Source organism: Vulpes vulpes, chromosome 16, assembly GCF_048418805.1.
Source record: "Vulpes vulpes isolate BD-2025 chromosome 16, VulVul3, whole genome shotgun sequence".
Classification (NCBI taxonomy): Eukaryota; Metazoa; Chordata; class Mammalia; order Carnivora; family Canidae; genus Vulpes; species Vulpes vulpes.
The window spans coordinates 5,902,805-5,922,789 of record NC_132795.1 but is presented as its reverse complement, the minus strand read 5'-3'; the positions used below and the strand labels follow the sequence as shown (position 1 = coordinate 5,922,789).

Below are 19,985 nucleotides of genomic sequence, written 5' to 3'. Positions count from 1 at the left end.
ACAATTGGCTAGAACTCTGGAGGCACTGCCCTGTTCAGGCAGTGTCCCTTGTGTTGCTACAGTCACCACCACTCGCTGTTACCCACCGCCCCCCCACCCCCAACAATGAGGCTCAGCACCATTTCTCATTTAACACTGAACCACCAGCACTGTTTTTCGTACTCCCTACCTGTCTTGTAGGTTATCTTACCTGCTTGGCCTTCTTGGGCATCTAGTTTTAACCCCTCAGCTAGTCTGAGCCCTTCATGTAACAGAAGAAACAAGTTTAGAGAAAGGGCTGGCCTGCTGACAATCTTAAGTGAGTCAGTGGCAGGATCGGGACCAGAATTCCAGCGCCACGTTCTTCTGAGGCTCTCTCTGGCCCGAGTCATCAATGCATGTCCCTGTGGCACTGCCTGACGGTCTTCCCCTCTGAGCACTCAAGGGGAAACTGAGGCTTGGTAGCCATCAGGACTCCCATTGCCAGGAACTCCAGACTGAAATGAAGGGCCTGACTGCTTGTGTGGGGCGGGGGGGTGGGGGGGGGCAGCCATGTGATCTGGACATGAACGCCCAAGTAGCAGGAAATGTCTTGAAATCAGAGCTGGCTTGGGAGACACAGAATATACGGCGCCTGGCAGGAGGCCAAAAGTGTTGTGGGCCCCAGGCCAGGAGGGGAACGAAAGTTCCTGCATTTTGGTCAACTAGACTCTTCCGCCAGAGCTGGCCACTTCTGCCTTTGGAAAGTGTTTCACAATGTATATGAGGACAGCTGAGATCAGCGGAGGAAGGCCAGGAGGGCGTGAGCTTTCCCGCTGCCGCGCACCGGCACTCAGAGGGGAAGCATGTGCTGAGTAGCTGCCAGCATCCCACTCACACGCAGACGGTGCCGGAGCCTGCCGTCCTCATGACAGGTGAGTAGTCCCTCCAGGGTCAGAGTCTGGGAGCGGGGGTGGCGGGAGGCGGGGAGAGTCAGGGAGGCAAAGGGGCCCCCGAAACCCCCGTGGGTATCCTGTCTTGACCCAAATTCTGGACACCAGCCTGGACCTGGGCTCCTTGCATCCCCAAGGGCATAGCATCCTCTTTGTATGTTTGGAGCTTACCTGGCTGATGCAGGAGCAAGAGTGAGGCCACAGGGCTGGCACACTGGCATCAGCATGCGCCCCTCAGAGCCCAGTGTCCCCCTTTGTAGCGGGAGAGCTCTGGGTTTGGGAATCTCTGTGCCCACATGGAAGGAGAGTAACTCAAGAAGCTCTATTTCTACACATCTTCTGAGACATTTGGTCGGTCAGGGCGCCTGGGGGGCTCAGTTGGGGAAGCGTCAACTCTTGATTTCAGCTCAGGTCATGATCTCAAGACTGTGAGACTGAGCCCCAGATTGGGTGCTGAATGCGGAGTCTGCTTGAGATTCTCTCCCCTTCCTCTCCCTCTATCCCTCCTCATGCTCTCTCTCTCTCTCTCTCTCTCTCTCTCATTATCTCATAAATAAATAAATAAATATCTTGAAACATTCCTTTGAAGGGTGGAGGTAATAGGCCCAAGATGGGAGTCAAGGGGCCCTGTTCATGTGAGCCTTAATTTCCCCACTTGGCCAGAAGGCTGTAGGAGAGAACAGATGGCTTTCGCCCTGGGCCACCAGAAAGGAACCAGTCACTAACCAAGCCTCATTGGGGCCCTTTGCAGGTGACAAGGACCCCCAAAGTCTAAGCAGGCCCAACTATGGCTCCATCTCCCACCCACCCAGCTCAGAGCCACAGCAAGAACCTCTCAGAACAACCTACCTGAGTGAGAAGATCCCCATCCCGGACACAGAACCGGTAGGAATGCTGGAAACCTCCTGGAGTCCTTTAGGACTGACAGGATGCTGTGGGCTCTCACAGGCGGGGGGCAAGAGGTCTCCTGAAGACCATGGCCAGTCCCTTCCAGGTCTGAGCAGCAGTAACTGACAGCGGCACCTGCTTCTGTCTTTAGTTCTTAGCTGGGGCAGTGGGTTGCGGGGTGGGAGGGGAGGCTTATTTTTTGTCTAAAAATTATCATGTGGCTTTCTGAATGAACCCCAGCTTTCTTATAGACAGAAAGGGTCCTGGGGCGAGTTCAGGTTGGAGCCTCGAGGATTTGGAGCCAGGCCAAGTCTCGGAATGGGATGGGGGGAGACCCTAGGCTCAGCGGACTCCAGAGAGGAGAGACTGTGGCCTGAGAAGGGACTGGGGAAGGACGACCAGGACCCAAGGAACTTGATCCCAGGAAAGACCCCCTTTGGGCTCTGAGGATCTGCTGAGTCAGGGCAAGCTTGAGGCCAACTAGTCAGGTGCAGGCGGGTTGCCAAATTGGATAGATCCAGAAAGCAGACGGATCCACTATGACTCAGCAAATCCTGCTGCTTCCTCCCCCGCCCCCCCTCCCCCCAGCCCTCCGCCAACCCCTAGGGGTGGCAGCTCTGGGCCTGGGGAACGAGGGCAGGGCTGGCCAGCCTGGGCTGAGGAGCCCAAAGGGCTGCAGCGGGGAGCGCGCCAAGGCCCACTGCTCCCAGCCCTGCCCCCAGCACCTCCTCGCTTCACTCCCACCCACAGGGCACATTCAGCCTGAGGAAGCTGTGGGCCTTCACCGGGCCTGGCTTCCTCATGAGCATCGCTTTCCTGGACCCAGGAAACATCGAGTCGGATCTTCAGGCTGGCGCCGTGGCTGGATTCAAAGTGATTGAGTGGGGGCACCACGGGGAGGGCGGAGGAGACCCCCCAGCTTGCCACATTTCCCCAGGGTGGGCCACATGGCTGGGGTTGGGGGGAGCAGGTGTCAGGTTCAAATGGGCCAGAAACGGGTCCCCAGGGCTGCCCTACCAGGGTGCGGGGTGCATGGGGATTGCTGGTCTCGCTCTGGCTCCCCTACTCTCTCCCCAAGGGGCGTCCTCAGTCAGAGAGCACAGGAGCAGCCTGGGGTCAGGCCGCACCCCCACCTCCCACTCAAGGCCTCCCTTGCCTTCTCACAGCTGCTCTGGGTGCTGCTATGGGCCACCGTGCTGGGCTTGCTCTGCCAGCGCCTGGCTGCCCGGCTGGGTGTGGTGACAGGCAAGGACTTGGGTGAGATCTGTCATCTCTACTACCCTAAGGTGAGCTCGGGGGCCTGCACAGGGAGCACTCACAGGCCCCCCCACACCCCAAACAGCCATGTACAGCTTCCATGATCAAATAAATACACCATCTCAAGTTTGGCAGTTCAAGTCCATTTGATAGATGGGAAGACTGAGGCTCAACCTACCAGTCACAGACCATGAGGGATGTTAGAGTTACCTGCTCGTTTTATAGGAAGGGACATTAAAACCCGGGGAAGTGACTTGCCCAAGGTGCAGCATGGGTAGGCACTGGCTTGGGATGGTCATTGGCTGGGGTGGACACTGGCGACTCGGCTGCTGTCAGCGTCCAGCAGGAAAACGGAAACCATGCCACAAGGGACTTCAAAGGTGTTTAATGCAGGGATGAGGTCACAAAGGTGCTGGAAGAGCTGGGGGAGCCAGGGAAGGGATGTTACCCGGAGATCAGGGAGCTGCTGGGCAGCAGCCCAAGAGCCATCATCTGCTGCCAAGTTTCTGGAAGCATGGCCACCGCCGTCCAAACCGCCACCAGTACCGCGGGAGCCCAGGCTGCCCGGTGCCCTTGCTGGCACCACTGCCAGAAACACCACTAGAAGTAGGGGGGAAAATGACATTTCCCCGCCTTTCAATCTCCCTTAATTGTTTCCTACAAACCCCAAGTGGAAGCCAGCTGGCGAGGCCGGCACATGTAGTTTGCAGGCCTCCAGCCCAACAGGGGAGTGCCGGTATGGAAAGCCATTAGGCACCAACAAGTAGCAAGGACAAGTGTGCCAGCTTTAGTGAAGGGTGACCTCCTCCCCGCAGGTGCCCCGCACCCTCCTCTGGCTGACCATCGAGCTAGCCATCGTGGGCTCGGACATGCAGGAGGTCATCGGCACGGCCATCGCGTTCAGCCTGCTGTCAGCCGGCCGGTATTGCCCCAGGGGCCCCAGCGCTGGCGTCCAGGGCCTTGTACCTCCCAGTCCCTTTCACCCTGCAGGCTCCTCCCACTTAGAGCTGCTGTGCTGTGTTGGTGGCGAGCATCTGACACATGCTGAAATTGTAGAGTGACTTGTGGAAAGTCACAGAGATGCAAGTGGCCACACAGGCTTCAGGACTGCAGCCCCCAGCTCAGGGCCTTGGGGGTCATGCCCCCCCCCCGACCTGCTTGGCCCTTCCTAGCGTTTTGTGCCATTTCCCCATGTCCAGCGCCCCTCTCCATTGGCTGCCTTGGGCCACTTGGGTCCCTGCTCCCCAGAGGCCAGACTCCACAGTGTCGTTTCCCCCACCCCCACGCCCGCCGCCGCTCCAGGGTGAGAGTCCGAGATCCCTGGCCCAGGCTGGGCTGACCCTCGTCCCTCCGGTTTCAGAATCCCACTCTGGGGTGGCGTCCTCATCACCATCGTGGACACCTTCTTCTTCCTCTTCCTTGACAACTACGGTGGGTGCGCCCCTCACCTCCGAGGGCCCTGGGTTGGGGAGCCAGTGAACCTAAAAACCACACTCTGCTGGACCCAGAGAGGGAGAGCAAGGCTCCGGGCCCCCTGGCTCTGGCTGCGCGGGCTTGAGCAAGTTCCTTGGGCTTCTGTTTCTTCGTCTACACCACGGGGATGCTCCTAGCACAGATGCTGGGGCTGTGGCCAGGATCCACGCAGGAATATATGTTCAGCGCTCGGCACCGAGCCGGGCACAAGGCGCTAGAGATATTGGCCACTAACAGCGGCTCGTGCTACAATTTTTGTTGTTGTTGCTACTGTGCCCTTTTTGCTTCCCCCTAGGGTTGCGGAAGCTGGAAGCCTTTTTCGGGATCCTTATTACAATTATGGCCTTGACCTTCGGCTACGAGGTGGGAGGCCCAGGCTAGCAACACCCCGCACCGAGGGGGTTCCTCTGTGCCCGTGGCAGAGCCCCCTAGCGGCCAGGGGAGGGGTGCCCCCCTCCCCCTCCCCCTCCCCCATCCCCAGCCTGACGAGGCCTCTCCCCTACAGTACGTGGTGGCACGTCCCGCCCAGGTAGCGCTTCTCCAGGGCCTGCTCCTGCCCTCGTGCCCCGGCTGCGGCCGGCCGGAGCTGCTGCAGGCCGTGGGCATCGTCGGCGCCATCATCATGCCCCACAACATCTACCTGCACTCGGCCCTGGTCAAGGTGAGCAGGGACCCAAGGGGAGGGCGAGATGCCCTTGCCCCGCCCCCCTCCCACCTCCAAACCGGGCGCCGGGCCCCGTTGGCTCCTGCCTTCCTGATTTTAGGCGGGAAGTGAATCATTCTCTATTTATTCAACATGTAGCAAGAGAGCGGCTACTGTGTGCTGGGAGCGGGGTCAGTGATGACAAGGGCAGACAGGTCATCCGCCTTTCTAGGGCTTGTATTCTAGAGGAGGAGACAGACCATGAGCAAGTAAACAGGTAAAGGAAAGAATTATAGATTGTGAAAGGTGCTTTGAAGGAAGGAAACACAGAAGTATGATAGAGAATGACTAAGCAGGAGCTCCTTTAGAAAAGGAAGCCGGGAAAGGCCCAAGGGGGTAAGCTTTGAGACATGAAAGATGGGAAGGAAGATCAGGGGAGAAGATATTCCAAGCAGGGCGGATGGCAAGTGCAAGGGCCCTGAGGCAGTTAATTTCTGAAATTAACTGGGCACTCACTGGGGGGGGGGGGGCAGAGGAGGGTCAGCTGACCAAGGCCGGTCCAAAGCACCACGGAGAGGGCTTTAGAAAGAACTGGGGTCTGAAGAAAACATAGGGGGAAGTGTGAGGGTAGAAAACTGTGAGGGAGCTTTGAGGAACGTTGGCTCTTTCCCCCCCTCTGACCTTCATAGTCTCGAGAGATAGACCGGTCCCGCCGGCCGGACATCCGAGAAGCCAACATGTACTTCCTGATTGAGGCCAGCATCGCCCTGTCTGTCTCCTTCTTCATCAATCTCTTTGTTGTAGCGGTGTTCGGGCAGGCCTTCTACCAGCAAACCAACGAGGCTGCGGTGAGACCCACATCCCCACACAGCCACAGCTGCCCCCCTCACACACACCCCCCACGCTCTGCAGGCTCTGTGGGAGCCCCCAGGCAGCACATCTAAGCCCTTTGATGTCTGTCCTGCAGATCTGGCCCTGGTAGGGGAGGGCGTGCAGTGACCTGGCCTCTGGCTGAGACCCCTTCCCCACTCTGCTGGGGAGTCACGGCTGCCTCCACCCCCGCCCCCCGTAGGCTCCTAGAGAGTCAGACCCACCCCAGGGGCTGCAAGGCACAGACACCCAGAGGAGGTGACGGGGAGGGAGGAGTGGCGTCTTGGAGGACTAGCATTCCAGCTGTACCTTGAAGGGAGGCCAGGATTTGTCCAGCAAACCCCGCAGAGGGCATTCTGGGAGCAGGTGTCTGCCTGCCTGAGCCAGAGTGCACAGTTGGGGATGTGCAGGCGGCCCTTTTCTTCCCTGAGTCCGCTCTCCTGATAATCTTCACTGTTAGCAGATAAACCATCACTCATTCAGCCAAGATTTACCGAGTATGTGTTTTGGGTCAGGCAGTGCCTGGACCCTGGAGATACAGCGGCCAAGGATGCAAAGCTGCTCCCTGACCCCCTGGGGTTTGGGACCTGTGCCTGTCTTTGTGAACAGGTGTCACGGGGCTCTAACAACTGCCAGCCAGGGGTGGGTGCTTCCTGGATGCTGAGCACTGCGGCGGGGAGGACTGGCCAAGCCCCGGGGGCCACAGGCACTGCCGCTGCCTTGCTGTGCGGCCCTAAAGACCAGGCGGGTCTGGGAGCTGTGGTTAAGGGGGTCGGTGGAGGGAGAGGAGGCCGTGGGGCAGCCTGAGTCCCTGCCGGCCAGCTGTGTCTGGGGTAATGCCAGGCCCTGACAAACCCCGCGGAACACGGAGACCCGGTTCCCGCGGGAATTCTTCCCCAGTCTGAGCCGTTGGCGGCCAATTCACATTACGGAGGACACACACTGGTTAGTGGAGCAGACTGTACCCGCAGGTTCACCGCGGGTCACCGGGCTGGGCCCCCGGCCGAGGCCTGGGGACTGGGTTTCTGAGCCCCCCCCCCCCCCCCCCGGTGCCCGCAGTTCAACGTCTGCGCCAACAGCAGCCTCCACGACTACGCCAAGATCTTCCCCAGGAACAACCTGACGGTGGAGGTGGACATCTACCAGGGAGTAAGCGGGCGCGGGGGGCGGGCGGCCCTGGCCACGCCCACTCGGGGGCGGGGCCATGCCTGACCCCGCCCCCCTCCTCGCCCCGCCCCGCAGGGCGTGATGCTGGGCTGCGTCTTCGGGCCCGCGGCGCTCTACATCTGGGCCGTGGGCCTCCTGGCGGCGGGACAGAGCTCCACCATGACCGGCACCTACGCGGGACAGTTCGTGATGGAGGTGGGGTCTGGGGCGGCCGGGAGGGCCTAGGAGCCCCAGGTCACGGGGGCACCCCTGGGGGCTCAGCCGCCAGCCTCCCTGCTCCTAGGGCGGCCCACAGGGCGCTGCTGGAAGCCCCGCTGCATAGATGAGAAGGGAGATGCCGGGCGGTGAGGCGCAGACCCAGCGCGAGTAGCAGCCTTCATCCCACAAGTTCTAGTCGCAAGCATTCCGCTGCGGGAGTACAGCGGGGATCCCCCCTCGCCCCCCATTGCTCCTCATCCGTGCTGTCTGCCACCAGGGTCAGAGCTGCCCCATTTCAGAGACAGCAAGACAGAGGGGCCCCCCCACCCCCAGTGTGTGAGATGGGCTGAGGGACGCCGGAGGATCCCTCCTCTGGCCTCCTCAGGCCTGCACCCCACCGCCAAAGTGCCCACCCCACCCCCCAGGGCTTCCTGCGGCTGCGGTGGTCACGCTTCGCGCGCGTGCTCCTCACTCGCTCCTGCGCCATCCTGCCCACCGTGCTCGTGGCAGTCTTCAGGGACCTGAAAGACCTGTCAGGTCTCAATGACCTGCTCAACGTGCTGCAGAGCCTGCTGGTGAGCCTGGGGTCCCTAGCACCCTTGCCCCTGCAGAGCTAAGCAGAAACCGCAGGTGTCCCCCATGTGGAGCCTGCCCCCCACCCTTAACACTGGTCTAAGCCCACCTTGCCTCTAAGGCTCTTGCAGGCCCCACATGACCCACCACTGTCCCCACTAGGCAGATTGGAAAACTGATGAACACAGTTAAGCGACCAGTGGCAGAGCTGGGATTCAAACTCAGGCAGGCTGGGACCAGAGAGCCCCGCAAGGCTTTCTCCTGCTTCGAAGCCTCACACCTTTGGAGGGCGTAGAGCTGGAGAAACCGAGGCCCTGAGTGCTTAGGAGACTTGCCCAGGGCACATAGGCAGAGGATGACTGGAGCCCTGCTCCCCTCCTCCCTTCCCTGCTGTATTCTGAGGGCAGGGTTCCTCAGCCGCGTCCCCCTATTCTCCCCAGCTTCCCTTTGCGGTGCTGCCTATCCTTACGTTCACCAGCATGCCAGCCCTCATGCAGGAGTTTGCCAATGGCCGGTGAGTACTCCCGTCCCAAGCACTGGACGTGTAAGTCTGCATTTGATCCTCAACCACCCAGAGGTAGGAATTGCCATTACTATCCAGTTACGCTCATAGAGGTTAAGCAACGTGTGCAAGGGCCACACAACTATCAAGTGTGGGGAACTAGGACTGGGATCTAGAGCCTGAGCTCCTCACTGTCTCATCTCAGATTCTGCTCTTGCCAAATCCTGCCAGTGTGGGGCATGGAGGGCCCGGGGGGGGGGACAGAAAGGAGCAAGGGGTGTGCTCCAGGTCCCACAGCCCAGAAAAAGTGGCTTTGTGTATCCCCTCACTCTTTGGGGGGGAGCTCGGGGCAGTGGGGAGAAGGGGGAGGTGCAGCCAGACCTGAGCCTCCCTCCTTGTCTCCCAGGCTGAGCAAGGCCATCACATCCCTCATCATGGCCCTAGTCTGCGCCATCAACCTCTACTTCGTGGTCATCTACCTGCCCAGCCTCCCACACCCTGCCTACTTCATCCTCGTAGCCCTTCTGGCTATAGTCTACCTGGGCCTCGCCACCTATCTGGTACTGTAGGGCCAGAGGGTGCCTAGAGGGTGGGGGAGGCAAGGATAGGAGGCAATGGATGGAGAGCATTGGGGGAAGGGAATGCTCGGGGGTTTCCCAGGAGGTCTTGCTCTCCCTGGGCCTCATTGCCTCCCCTCCCTCAGGTCTGGACCTGTTTCATTGCCCATGGAGTCACCCTTCTGGCCCACAGCTCCCATCAACACTTCCTGTATGGGCTTCCTGATGTGGAGGAGAAAGGGAAGATCTCTGAGTGAATTCTCACGCAGTGCCCCGCTACGGGGTGGAAAGACTGGGGCAGACTGGCCTGCGGGGGTGAGTGTGGAGACAGCAAGACCGAGTGGGAGCTTTGAAGGCAGGCCAAGCTGGGTACCATCGGGACCTGCAGCTTCCGAGCTCCAGCGAGTGATTAATCTCCAGTCTCGGCGTCCTCACCTGTAGAATGGGGACAACACCAACTGTGCAATGGACATAAAGCATTTTAACACAGTGCCTGACATTTTGAGACTTAAAAATGATAGTAATTCCGAAAATATTTATTGGACCCCTATGGGAGCGACCTGACCGATGGACCCAGTTGGGGGCGAATGAACGCTGATGAGTGCTCAATAAATGCTAGTTCACTTCTCTTGTCCAAAAGAAGAGCAGGAGAGCAGAAGCTGGGAAAGCGCGACATCCTTGAACCATTAGAAGCGCTGTGCTCGAATGTTCCTATCAAGCTGGTTTAGCCTCAGACTTTCGGTTCCACCCGCAACCCGCTCTTCAGGCAGTAAAACGGAGGCGCCGTTGCCCCCTCTTCGGGCGCCAGGTCGCGGAACCCGAGATTCCGTGCCTCGGAGGCGCAATTCATTTGCCATCTCCCCAGGGGAGCGGGCGGCCGGGACTCCCACGCGGCGCACTTAATGCTCCCTCGGCGCTGACTCCCAGCTCCCCCTAGGGGCAGGGACGGTCCCGAGCGCCCTCGCTCCCCGCCGCGGCCTCACCCCTCCCGGCCAAAGAGAAGGAGGAGGCGGGCGCTGGCGCCTCGCGCCCTGGGGCCTCGGAATCCGCCCGGCGAGGCGGGGTGTGGGGGGCGGGGGAGGTGGGCGGGGAACCCCTTCGGCCGCTGGGAGCCGCCCGGCACCCCTTCGCTCGGTGCAGAGGTTGCACTTTACAGACGCTCCCTGGGCTGTTTCTAGGCTCCCCCAAGTCCCTCCTCCAAGGCTCTTCGGGTCCCTCGGACCCCAGCCCGGGAGCCGCGGAGAGCGGTGGCGAGAAGGGGCCCCCAGGCGTTGCCCTGGGTTGAGGCTGGGGCGGGCTTTGTGCCTGGAGCACCCCCATGTGCCCGGGGATCTGGCGGGGCAAGCTCCGCGCTCAGGTTGGGGCGCTTGTTTATGAGAAGAATTTCCTCTTTCTTAAAAGGGCAACGATGCGAGTGGGGCCCTTAAGGAGGGACGGGATGGGACAGGTTCTGGCCCAACCAGAGAAGGGGTGGGCGAGGGTGCGGTACCTGAGCCCGAGGCCGCTGTATCCTCGTCTCTGGGCTTGGCCCTGGAGAAGGTGGGACCCACGCTCGCGGAAGAGGGGGATGGATGGGGGCCTGGTAATGGAGAAGGAGGCTTCGTCCGTGCTCCTCTCCCGCTTCCTGGGTGTCCCTTGCCGAACCCCTGCACACCCTTCTCTGGTCAGTTCACTATTCACGGGGTGCCATCCTTGTGCTGGACGTGGGGGAAGGAAGCAAAGTCCCCATTAAAGGCGTCAGCCCTGGAGGAGCTCACACTCCAGTAGGGGGAGACGACTAGTGAGTGACCGCAAATGGGCCTAGGGTGGGAGGACAGAACCACCCAAATGCCTGTCAGGCCCCCCTGGAAAGGAGCGAGGCCAGGGCCAGAGCAGGTAACTCCTGAGCAGGATTTTGAAAGCTGAATGGGGGAGGGGGAGCAGCCAGGGGAGAATGAACCTGCGGGGGGGCGGGGGGGGGGGGGAGGGGGGGGGAGCAGGTGTGTGCAAAACAGACTTGCAGCCTTGTGGGGAGTTCTTGGGTCCTGTGAGCAGGACAGGGGGCCCCAGAGGAAGGAGCAGGCTGGTCATCTGAATAGTTAAGCCTAGCACTGAGAACGTGCAGGCAAGGAAGTGGGGGGACCAAAGGGTCAGCCATGGGGCTACCCTGGGCCTGGGCAAGGGTTAGGGATGAGGTCAGGTCAAGGTCAGTCCCCTGCCGGCAGGGGCTGCCTCCACCCCCGGAAGTAGCTCTGGTCCCCCCTGGTCAGGAAGGGGCCTAGCACCTGGATTCTCCCCAAGGGTCTGTGGAGGCCACTGTCCCTTTCGGCGCTGATCCCCCCCCCCTTCACTTGCTAGGGTTGGACTCTCACCAATCCCATTTGGTAGATGAGGAAGCTGAGGTGCTGAAGGGGGACACTTGTCCACAGGGGCTAGTCAGAAGCAGTGGAGCCCTGGTGTTTCTGGAGCCACAGCCCCTCTGATTCCTCCTGGGGTGCCAGGAGAAAAATAAATGAGGGTAAGTGACATCCAGCTGCTGGGGCCTAGCAGTTAGGGGGCAGCAGTGCAGTGTGGACACCACCCTCCCCAGGAAGAAGCCCAAAGAACCCCCAGACCCTACGGCACACACACCCCTCTGTGTCCTGGGATCCCCCCAGACCCTGCAGTGCAGGGCTCCTCACTGCTAACCACCCCTGGGGGGGGGGGGGGAGTCCACCTGGAAGGCCTGGGAGCCTGGGAAAGTCTCCCAGGGGAAGAGGCCTGGGAGGGGGCCAGTGTTAGGGATGGGAGGTCTGGGGCCATGGGCCAAGGTGGGCAGCACCCCTGCCCGGTGCCCTGTGCATTCCTTCCACTACTCGACTCCGGAAGAAGGGGACAGGCGTCCAGGGTCCAGCCTCCAGAGCCAGAGAAACGAAAGGAGAGGACGCTGAGCCGCTCTGCTCAGGCGGGGCGAGGCCAGGAGTTCACTGGGTCCTCACCACACGTTTCCTTTTGGGGTCAGTGCGAGTCCGGCCACCGGAGATAAAGCTGACACCCTGGCCCCGGCCCCGGGGCTCAGCCCAAGGGGAGGGGTCTCGGCTTGGTGGCCCGAACCCCACCTCTACCCTCGCCCGGAAGGCTGGGTCACGTTCTTCACTTCTCGGAGCTCGGTTTCCTTATCTGTAAAATGGGGAGAAGCAGGGGGTGGTTCTGAGGAGTGAACGAGATGGGGGGCGCGGCCAAAGCAGGACACAGACAAGCGCTCGCCACCCGTTGCGACGATCACCGCTGGCGGCGGTGGGGGCGCCGGGAAGGGGGGGCCGGAGGAGGCCGCGGGGCTCCGGCGGGGGGGCTGGGCGGGGAGGGGCGGATAGGGAGGGGGAGGAGGGGGAGTCCCAGCCCCGGGCCGCCTCCCCTCTGCCCCGTCGCCGGGCACAAAGCTGGCGCCGCTGTCGTCCGGCCGCCCCGCGCGGGCCTCTCCGCCCCCTCCCGGCCCCTCCCCTCCCGGCCCCTGCCCGCCCCGCCCCTGCCCTGCCCGCCCGCCCCGGGCCCGGAGGACGTGCGCCGCGCTCGCACCCGGCGGCGGGACGGGACAGGACGCGCCCGCTCCGCCCGCCACCGGGGCCCCGCGGGGGAAGGAAGTGCCGAGGCGTGTCCGCCAGGCCCCGGCGTCAGGCTTAGTGTTTAAGCCGAGAAGGCGGCGTAGGAAGGACACGGGGAGAGCTCGGTGGAGCCGAGACAAAGCAGAGCCGACCCCGCCGACCCCGCCGACCGCGCGGCGCGTCACACGGGAGCCTCCCCCGGGAAGGGTCCGCGTGGAAGTGCGGGCCGCGCCGCAGCCGTGGCCCCGCGCCCCGAGGGGCAGGTGCTCAGCGTCGTACCAAGAGCTGATGTGTGTGGACCCCCCGCCCCCCGTCAGGAACGGGGCCCGCAGGGACTCAGCGCCCCCTGCGCGCGGCCCCCGCGGGACCCTCCGCCCCGATGATTACCGAGTGGCCGGCGTGGGGGGCAGAGGGAGGGTCTAGGAGGGCCCCTCGGAGAAGGTGGCTTGTCGTCGAGGGCAGTGGGATTTGGCTCCGTAAAGGGGCTGGAAGCGCCTTCGCAGGCAGAGGGAACAGCGCACACGACGGCCCCGCGGCACGGGGGAGCCTGGTGCCCGGCCGTGGCGCAGACGCGCGGGGCGCCAGGTGGGGCCCTCGGGGGCAGGGCTCGTTCTCGCGCCCTGCAGATCCGGGTCACCTGGCCCCGAAAGGGCGGGGGGTGTTGACCGCCACAGTCCGGCCAAAAGCTCGGCCCTGCGGCTCTGCGCAGCCTGTGGGAGCCGGCAGCCAGCCTTCCGGGCTCGGGGCTTTCCTGCCCGGTGGCGCCCGCGACCACCGAAGACCCATTTCGCAGCCCAGACAGCGTTATTCCCGGGCCCCAGACGGGGACGCCGAGGAGCCGCTAGCGCCGGGCCCCCGCGGGCGCGGAGGTGGAGTCGCGCCGCCCTCGGGCTCTACCCCGGCGCGGGCGCTCGCGGCGGGCGGGGCGGTCCCGGCCCCCGGCCCCCGGCCCCGGGCCCCCGGCGGGCTGCAACCGCGGGCCGGGTGCCGGTCCTGCCACGCAGCCGCAGAGGCTCGGCCCCGCGGGCGGGCGGCAGGAAGCGAGGCGACGCCCCCTGGAGCGCGGCAGGAACCCGGCCGGGCCCGCCTCCCCGCCAGCAGAGCCCAGCCGCGCCGGCCCCAGCGGTGATGAAAGCCGCGGCCGAGTCCAGGTCACGCCGAAGCCGTTGCCCTTTTAAGGGGGAGCCTTGAAACAGCGCCCGGGTTCCATGTTTGCATCCGCCTCGCGGGGAGGAAACTCCATGTTGTAACAAAGTTTCCTCCGCGCCCCCTCCCTCCCCCTCCCCCTTAGAACCTGGCTCCCCTCCCCTCCGAAGCTCGCGGGGATCCCTCCCTCCCACCCCTCCCCTCCCCCCCGCGCCCCGATTCCGGCCCGAGCCGGGGGGGAGGCCGGGCGCCCGGGCCAGAGTCCGGCCGGAGCGGAGCGCGCCCGGCCCCATGGACAGCTCGGCCGTCATTACTCAGATCACCAAGGAGGAGGCGCGGGGCCCGCTACGGGGCAAAGGTACTGGGGCTGCGCGGAGGGGCTGCGGCGCGGCGGCGGCGTGGGCGGAGGAGGGGGCCGAGACCTGCCGGGGCCGCTCAGCTCCCGCCCGCGAGCGAGCGGGGACCCAGTCTGAACTCCCGAGGCTCAGAGACGCGGGGCGGGGCCTGCAGCCGCTGGCGTCCCGAGTCCTCGAGGTGGGGAAACTGAGGCAGGGGTAGAGCGTGGGCTCCTTCCGGGTCTCCCGGGCTGGCACTGCGCCGGGCGCGACAGTCGCCCCCTCCCCCCATTGGCGCCAATGAGGCTGGGAGGTGGGGGGGGCTGACGAGGGCGCCTTCGGGCCACCCGCTGAGGCTCCGCCCCGGGCCGCGGTCCGGCTGGGCCGCCGGAGGGGGCGCCGAGGTGACAGCGGGCGGGGGGGGGCTGGAGGATCTCCCGCCAACACTCAGCTACGATCCCAACAAACTTCCGCGTCACGCGTGGAGGCGCTGAGCCCCTCGGAGGCCCGGGAGTGGGGCAGCCCTTCAAGGGTCGCAGGCGCGCCCACGGGGAGCCCCGCGCGTGGGGCTGAGCACCCGGCCCGGCTGCAGGCCCCGCGGGCGCCGCGCCCGTGCACACGCGCCCCGACCCGGTAAGCGGTGCCGCCCGCCTCGGCCGGGCCCCCGGGGCTGGAGGGCTCGGCTGGGGGTCTGCCCCTCCGCGGCCCGGGGCGGACCCCAGAGGCCGGGAAGCCCCTCCGGGTCCGCCCCGCTCGGGCCCGGGGCCTAGCTCCGCCCGAAGGCAGGGGCCCGGGAGAGGGGCGGTGGAGGGTGGGCCCGTCAATCAGGCGGCGGGTGCCCCGCGCTAGGTCGGAGGTCTGGGCGGGGCGAGGGCGGGGAGGCGGGGCCGGCAGATGGCTGAGGGACACTGGCAGGGGCCCCCACTCCCGGCCTCTGGGCCCAGCCTTGCTGAGGACTTTGGACCCACGTGGGCGGAAAGGGTGGGAGGAGCGCGGGAGTGGACGGCGGGGCCCCAGGCCCCAGCCCTCCTGGGTAGGGGCCCCGCCGAGCCGGGGTTGTGCGCGTCCAGGTGGGTGTCCAGGTGGGTGTCCCCGGTGGGGCTCATCCCTCAGCAGCGATGAAGGCTGGGAGGAAAAGAGAAGGCACTGTCCGTGGGCCCCTTCCAGGCGGCCCACTTCCCGATGAGGGTGCCTTTGTGCCCACGCTGGGAGGTTTTGTGGGGACTCGAGGGGTGGCCTGGAGTCAAGGCTGCCAGGAGGGTCTGAAGCCATGGCCGTGTATCTCTCTGGACGGAGGGGGCATGGCCAGACCCTCTCAGCGCAGGGGTTCGCACCTGGGCACATATGCGTGACACCCCCACCTTGGGTCTCCCTGCTTCAGGTGACCAGAAGTCAGCAGCTTCTCAGAAGCCCCGGAGCCGGGGCATTCTCCATTCGCTTTTCTGCTGCGTCTGCCGGGACGATGGGGAGGCCCTGCCTGCGCACAGTGGGGCCCCACTGCTGGTGGAGGAGAACGGAGCTGTCCCCAAGGTGGGTGATGGCCAGGTGGGAGCTGTAGGGCCGGGCACCGGGGCTCAGCCTGGAGGAGGTTTAGAGGAAGGGTCTTTTCATGACCCATCTGCAGGCCCTGTAGGATATGGAAGAAGGTGAACCCTCCCCCCTCCCAAAGCCCTAGACCCGCCCTCCAGGCCTTCCCAGCCTGGCCCTGAATGCCCCAAGACTGCTACCCAAGTGAGGGCCCCTCAACCAAGGGGCTTCTGGATTTCCCCCATAAGATGAAAGCCTTTCTCTCCCTTGGTTCCCCAGGTGGGGAAGTGAGGCCCAGAGCCAAGTGGCCTGCCCCAGGCTCCAGTTGGCAGGGGCAGAGCCGGGAAGGGGGTGGTGTCTCCCCAGATAGAGGGCTGGGGGAGGGAGAAGTGACCTGGCCTTGAGGGAGGTGCCCCCAACTACCTCGCCCATCCCTGCAGCAGACCCCAGTCCAGTACCTGCTCCCAGAGGCGAAGGCCCAGGACGCGGACAAGATCTGTGTGGTCATCGACCTGGACGAGACCCTGGTGCACAGCTCCTTCAAGGTGGGCCCTGCCCAGCAGCCCGCAGCCCTGGGGTCTCGGAGAGGGCCTGCCCTGGACTTGGGGGTGGGTGGTCTCTGCGGGCCCCGCCCCAGCAGCTCCTTTTCCGCCCCCCACAGCCTGTGAACAACGCCGACTTCATCATCCCTGTGGAGATTGATGGGGTGGTCCACCAGGTGAGGGGCTGGTGGGGGGGGGAGGCGGCGGGCTTGGCATCTGCCTTCCAGACCCCAGGCTCCTCTCATCAGTCCTGAGAACCCCAGGTGGGACTTTGGTAGATGCGGAAAGCAAGGGCCCCAGAAAGTGTGAGACTTGCCCCAGGTCACGAGGTCCCTCAGGGACTTGGCCCACCTCCAAGGCCTGCAGGGAGTGGGGTTCCTCCTCGGCGCCCCCTTGCCCCACCTTGCCCGGGACCCAGTTCAAGTAATTCAGGATAGGTTGTGTGCTGTCCAGCCTGTTCTCCATTACTTGGCTCGGGGGCCGGCGCCCTGCAGCCTTGGGGCGAGGGGGCTGCCCCCAGGCCCCTACATTTGGCTAAGGCGGAGGTGGGGGGAGGGGAAGGACTGGGAATTAGTGCTCCCCCATGAGTAGGACCTGAAGCTAGACTTTGGAGGTCATTTTGAATCCTCTTCTGGAAGGACAGTTGGAGTGCCCCGCTGGCCCTGGGACCAGTCCCCGCCTGTGCTCCTCTGCCGCCCCGCCCCACCCCGCCCCTCCCCGCGGGCCCTGGGCCTGCAGGCCCCTCACCTGCGCACCCCCTAGGTCTACGTGCTGAAGAGGCCCCACGTGGATGAGTTCCTGCAGCGAATGGGCGAGCTCTTTGAGTGTGTGCTGTTCACTGCCAGCCTTGCCAAGGTGAGCCCCCCAAGGGCTCCTGGGGCCGCTGGCCTTTCCCCACCTGCCAGATGGACCCCTGGGTCCCCTTGGGCCCCGGGTGACGCATGTCCCACTCTGCAGTATGCAGATCCAGTGGCCGATCTGCTGGACAAGTGGGGGGCCTTCCGGGCGCGGCTGTTTCGCGAGTCCTGCGTCTTCCACCGAGGGAACTACGTCAAGGACCTGAGCCGGCTGGGCCGAGACCTGCGGCGGGTGCTCATCCTCGACAACTCGCCCGCCTCCTATGTCTTCCATCCAGACAACGCCGTGAGTGCCAGGCAGGACCGGGTTGGGGGCCAAGAACCAAGGTGAGGGTCCGGCCACGGGGGCCCCCTTGGCCTCCCCACTGCCATGCTGGGTGGTGTCCGGGGCCTGGTGCCCTCCTGGTCCTCCTCCCTGCCCTGGGTGACCTGTGCCTGCCACCCGCTCGCCTAATCTACCCACCGCTGCTGCTTTTCATACCTTTTTTTTTTTTTTTTTTTTTTTTTTAATAGTCTTTTTTTTTTTTTTTAATTTTTTTTTTTTTATTTTTTTTTATTTATGATAGTCACAGAGAGAGAGAGAGAGAGGCAGAGACACAGGCAGAGGGAGAAGCAGGCTCCATGCACCGGGAGCCCGATGTGGGATTCGATCCCGGATCTCCAGGATCGCGCCCTGGGCCAAAGGCAGGCGCCAAACCGCTGCGCCACCCAGGGATCCCTTTTCATACCTTCTTGATCATTCGATCCACTTGCTTGTGTGAAGAGGGGGCCCCGCCTGCCAATTGTGACCTACTTAGTGGGTCACAGAAATAATTCGGCGGGTCCTAGTTGGAGGTTTAAAAAAACCAAATAGAATAGAAAACATCAGTGTGCTTTGCAGACAGAAGGGTTAAGTGTCATTTCGTAAAACTCTGGCTTTATTGTGCATAAACGTGACTTACTGTGGGCTGCCGTCAAAATGGTTGAAAGTCATGGGTAAGGGGCTTCCCGGGAGTGGGGCAGGTGGCCCAGCAGGCAGGGGTGCTCAGGGCTGGCCTGGGCATCCTGCGCCCAGAGCCACCTGCCCTCCTCACGGGCCTGCGTCCATCTGCCCAGGTACCGGTGGCCTCCTGGTTTGACAACATGAGTGACACCGAGCTCCACGACCTCCTGCCTTTCTTTGAGCAGCTCAGCCGCGTGGATGACGTGTACTCAGTGCTCAGGCAGCCACGGCCCGGCAGCTAGTGAGGCGCCCGGGGGCCAGGACCTGCCCCTGACCGACGCCCACACCCCTCACCCGTGGACTTCTCCTGAAGAATCCTGAGCGGCCACCACGGCCGCCACCTCAGCGTCACGGGGAAGTGGGCCCTCCCCAACTGTCCAGCCTGGCTGCGAAGGGGACAGCCGGCCACACCGAGGCTGATGAGCCTCTGGGCCCCTGTGTCTGTGCCTTAGTGCCTTAGAACCTCCTCCTCGGGGGACCTGTGGGGTCCTGTGTGCCGCTTCCCCCTTTTGTCTTCTCTCTTTGCTGCCATGTTTCTTTGCTGCCAAATTGGGCCCCTTGGCCCTTTCTGGTTCTACTTGGGGGAGGGGCAGGCTTCCTGCTGCCCTGCACCTCGGGGGCCCCCCAGCCTGGGAATGGTGGACACCCAAGTGCCTTGCGTAGAGCCCCTGTCCCTGCCCTGGGTTCCCAGGGCCGCAGTCAGTGGGCTCTTGCCTGGAACAGTTTCCAAGTGGCTGCAGTCTAGGCTGGTGGGAGAGGACACAGTCTCCCCACCTCCTCCCTTGGGATCGATAGAGTCCCCCCCCATCTCTGCCTCCAGGGCAGGGAGGGGAGAAAATCTGTTACCACTTGTGAAGGGAGCCGGGTGTGTCCTCTGGGACCAGAGTCCAGCCTCTCTAGGCTCATCAGCTGCCAAAGGCTGCTCTCCACACCAAGCCCTGATCCCTCACATCTGCCTTGACCACCCCCAAGGCCCTTGGGGCTTGGCTCCCCAGCTCCTCGTGGGGGCAGAGGCAGGACCCCTTTGTGGTGCCATATAAATATGTATATGTGTATATAGATGTTTAGGGAAAGGGGAGAGGGAAGAGCCGGGGTAGAGACACCCCCCCTTCACCCCTTTCCTGGACCCATAAATTGCGGGGAGGGAGGGAAAGGATTTTTACATTTTTTAAACTGCTATTTTCTGAATGAAACAGGCTGGGCCAAGGGGCCCCAGGCCCTGTCTTCTATCCCTCACACCCTCTTTGCTCCAATTTATTCATTAATTCAAAACACATCAGCACCTTCTCTGTGCCCAGCACTGTGCTAGGCCCACCAGCTGAGTGTGTGTGGGGGGGTCTCTGCACCCCATCGGTGCCTCCCCCACCCACTCCATTCACCGGTGCCTTTAGGGGAGCTGTAGGAGGTGGGACCCTTCTTGTGGGGTTTGGGGGTCTCCAGGAAGCCTGGCCAAGCTGTCCCCCCTCCACTGTGCCAACCCACCCCTGTCGACTCCGTCCCCGCCTCACCCCCTGCTGGCTGGGGGCAGCTCCCAAGACCTCCTGCCTTCCAGCTCTGACTTCTGTATCTGGAACCCCTTCCCCGAATGCTGAGTCTGGAGATCAAGGCCTTGGGCTCTGCCCACGGCCTAACAGTTAAGGGGACCCACGTACCAGTGCCAAGGGGGATGTCACACGGAGATCTCCTTGCCCCTCCACCTCCGAGAACTGGGGGGGGGGGGGGGCGGGAGGACAAGGTTGGCCGGAATCGGTGACCTTCCCGTTGAAGTGCCTTCCCTGTGACTGAGTGCCCCACGGTATGACGGGAACTAAAGAGAAAGCCAGAACCCCATCCTGCCTCTGTGGTCATTAGGGGCACGCTGGGGGGAGCGCTTGTGTGTCCCTCCCCGAGGGCGGGCGGGGGGAGCGGCCGCCCTAGGTCCCGGGGCTTCAGGTGTGCGAGGGCGACGTGGGGCCGCGTGCGCCCCTCCCGGCCTCGGGGTCCGCCCCGCAAGTGCA

At 63.5% G+C, this 19,985-nt stretch overlaps 2 protein-coding genes and 1 long non-coding RNA gene across 4 annotated transcripts; 2 read left to right on the top strand and 1 right to left on the bottom strand.

The window, feature by feature from the left end:
- The first annotated feature begins 523 nt into the window (after window positions 1-523).
- Window positions 524-9,678, top strand: SLC11A1 (solute carrier family 11 member 1). Its single transcript, XM_026002170.2, has 15 exons — window positions 524-893; window positions 1,663-1,796; window positions 2,550-2,672; window positions 2,966-3,085; window positions 3,872-3,978; window positions 4,417-4,487; window positions 4,825-4,892; window positions 5,035-5,190; window positions 5,862-6,020; window positions 7,102-7,191; window positions 7,285-7,404; window positions 7,833-7,982; window positions 8,421-8,494; window positions 8,889-9,042; window positions 9,186-9,678. Exons 1-15 carry the CDS (start codon window positions 887-889, stop codon window positions 9,294-9,296), a joined length of 1,644 nt encoding a protein of 547 aa, XP_025857955.1. The 5' UTR covers window positions 524-886; the 3' UTR covers window positions 9,297-9,678.
- Window positions 9,679-10,416: 738 nt separating this feature from the next.
- On the bottom strand, window positions 10,417-12,118 carry LOC112922556 (uncharacterized). The gene is made up of 3 exons (XR_003235458.2): window positions 11,997-12,118; window positions 11,391-11,507; window positions 10,417-10,736 (listed from the first exon to the last, which is right to left on the bottom strand). It is a non-coding gene; the product is annotated as an uncharacterized lncRNA (long non-coding RNA).
- A 1,690-nt stretch (window positions 12,119-13,808) lies between these two features.
- Window positions 13,809-19,818, top strand: CTDSP1 (CTD small phosphatase 1). Of its 2 annotated transcripts, none has more exons than XM_026002168.2 (7): window positions 13,809-14,103; window positions 15,462-15,610; window positions 16,048-16,152; window positions 16,269-16,325; window positions 16,912-17,004; window positions 17,107-17,292; window positions 18,102-19,818. In XM_026002168.2, exons 1-7 carry the CDS (start codon window positions 14,037-14,039, stop codon window positions 18,228-18,230), a joined length of 786 nt encoding a protein of 261 aa, XP_025857953.1. In that variant the 5' UTR covers window positions 13,809-14,036; the 3' UTR covers window positions 18,231-19,818. The 2 variants fall into 2 exon arrangements, with proteins under 2 accessions (XP_025857953.1, XP_025857954.1); XM_026002169.2 differs by having other exon boundaries at window positions 13,816-14,103; window positions 16,051-16,152.
- Window positions 19,819-19,985: the final 167 nt, after the last annotated feature.

Coding starts and splice junctions, on each gene's coding strand:
- SLC11A1 (XM_026002170.2), top strand. Junction 1,797..2,549: donor CCATCCCGGACACAGAACCG/GTAGGAATGCTG, acceptor TCCCACCCACAG/GGCACATTCAGCCTGAGGAA. Junction 6,021..7,101: donor AGCAAACCAACGAGGCTGCG/GTGAGACCCACA, acceptor CGGTGCCCGCAG/TTCAACGTCTGCGCCAACAG.
- CTDSP1 (XM_026002168.2), top strand. CDS start 14,037: ATGGACAGCTCGGCCGTCATTACTCAGATCACCAAGGAGGAGGCGCGG. Junction 14,104..15,461: donor GGGCCCGCTACGGGGCAAAG/GTACTGGGGCTG, acceptor TCCCTGCTTCAG/GTGACCAGAAGTCAGCAGCT. Junction 16,153..16,268: donor TGGTGCACAGCTCCTTCAAG/GTGGGCCCTGCC, acceptor CGCCCCCCACAG/CCTGTGAACAACGCCGACTT.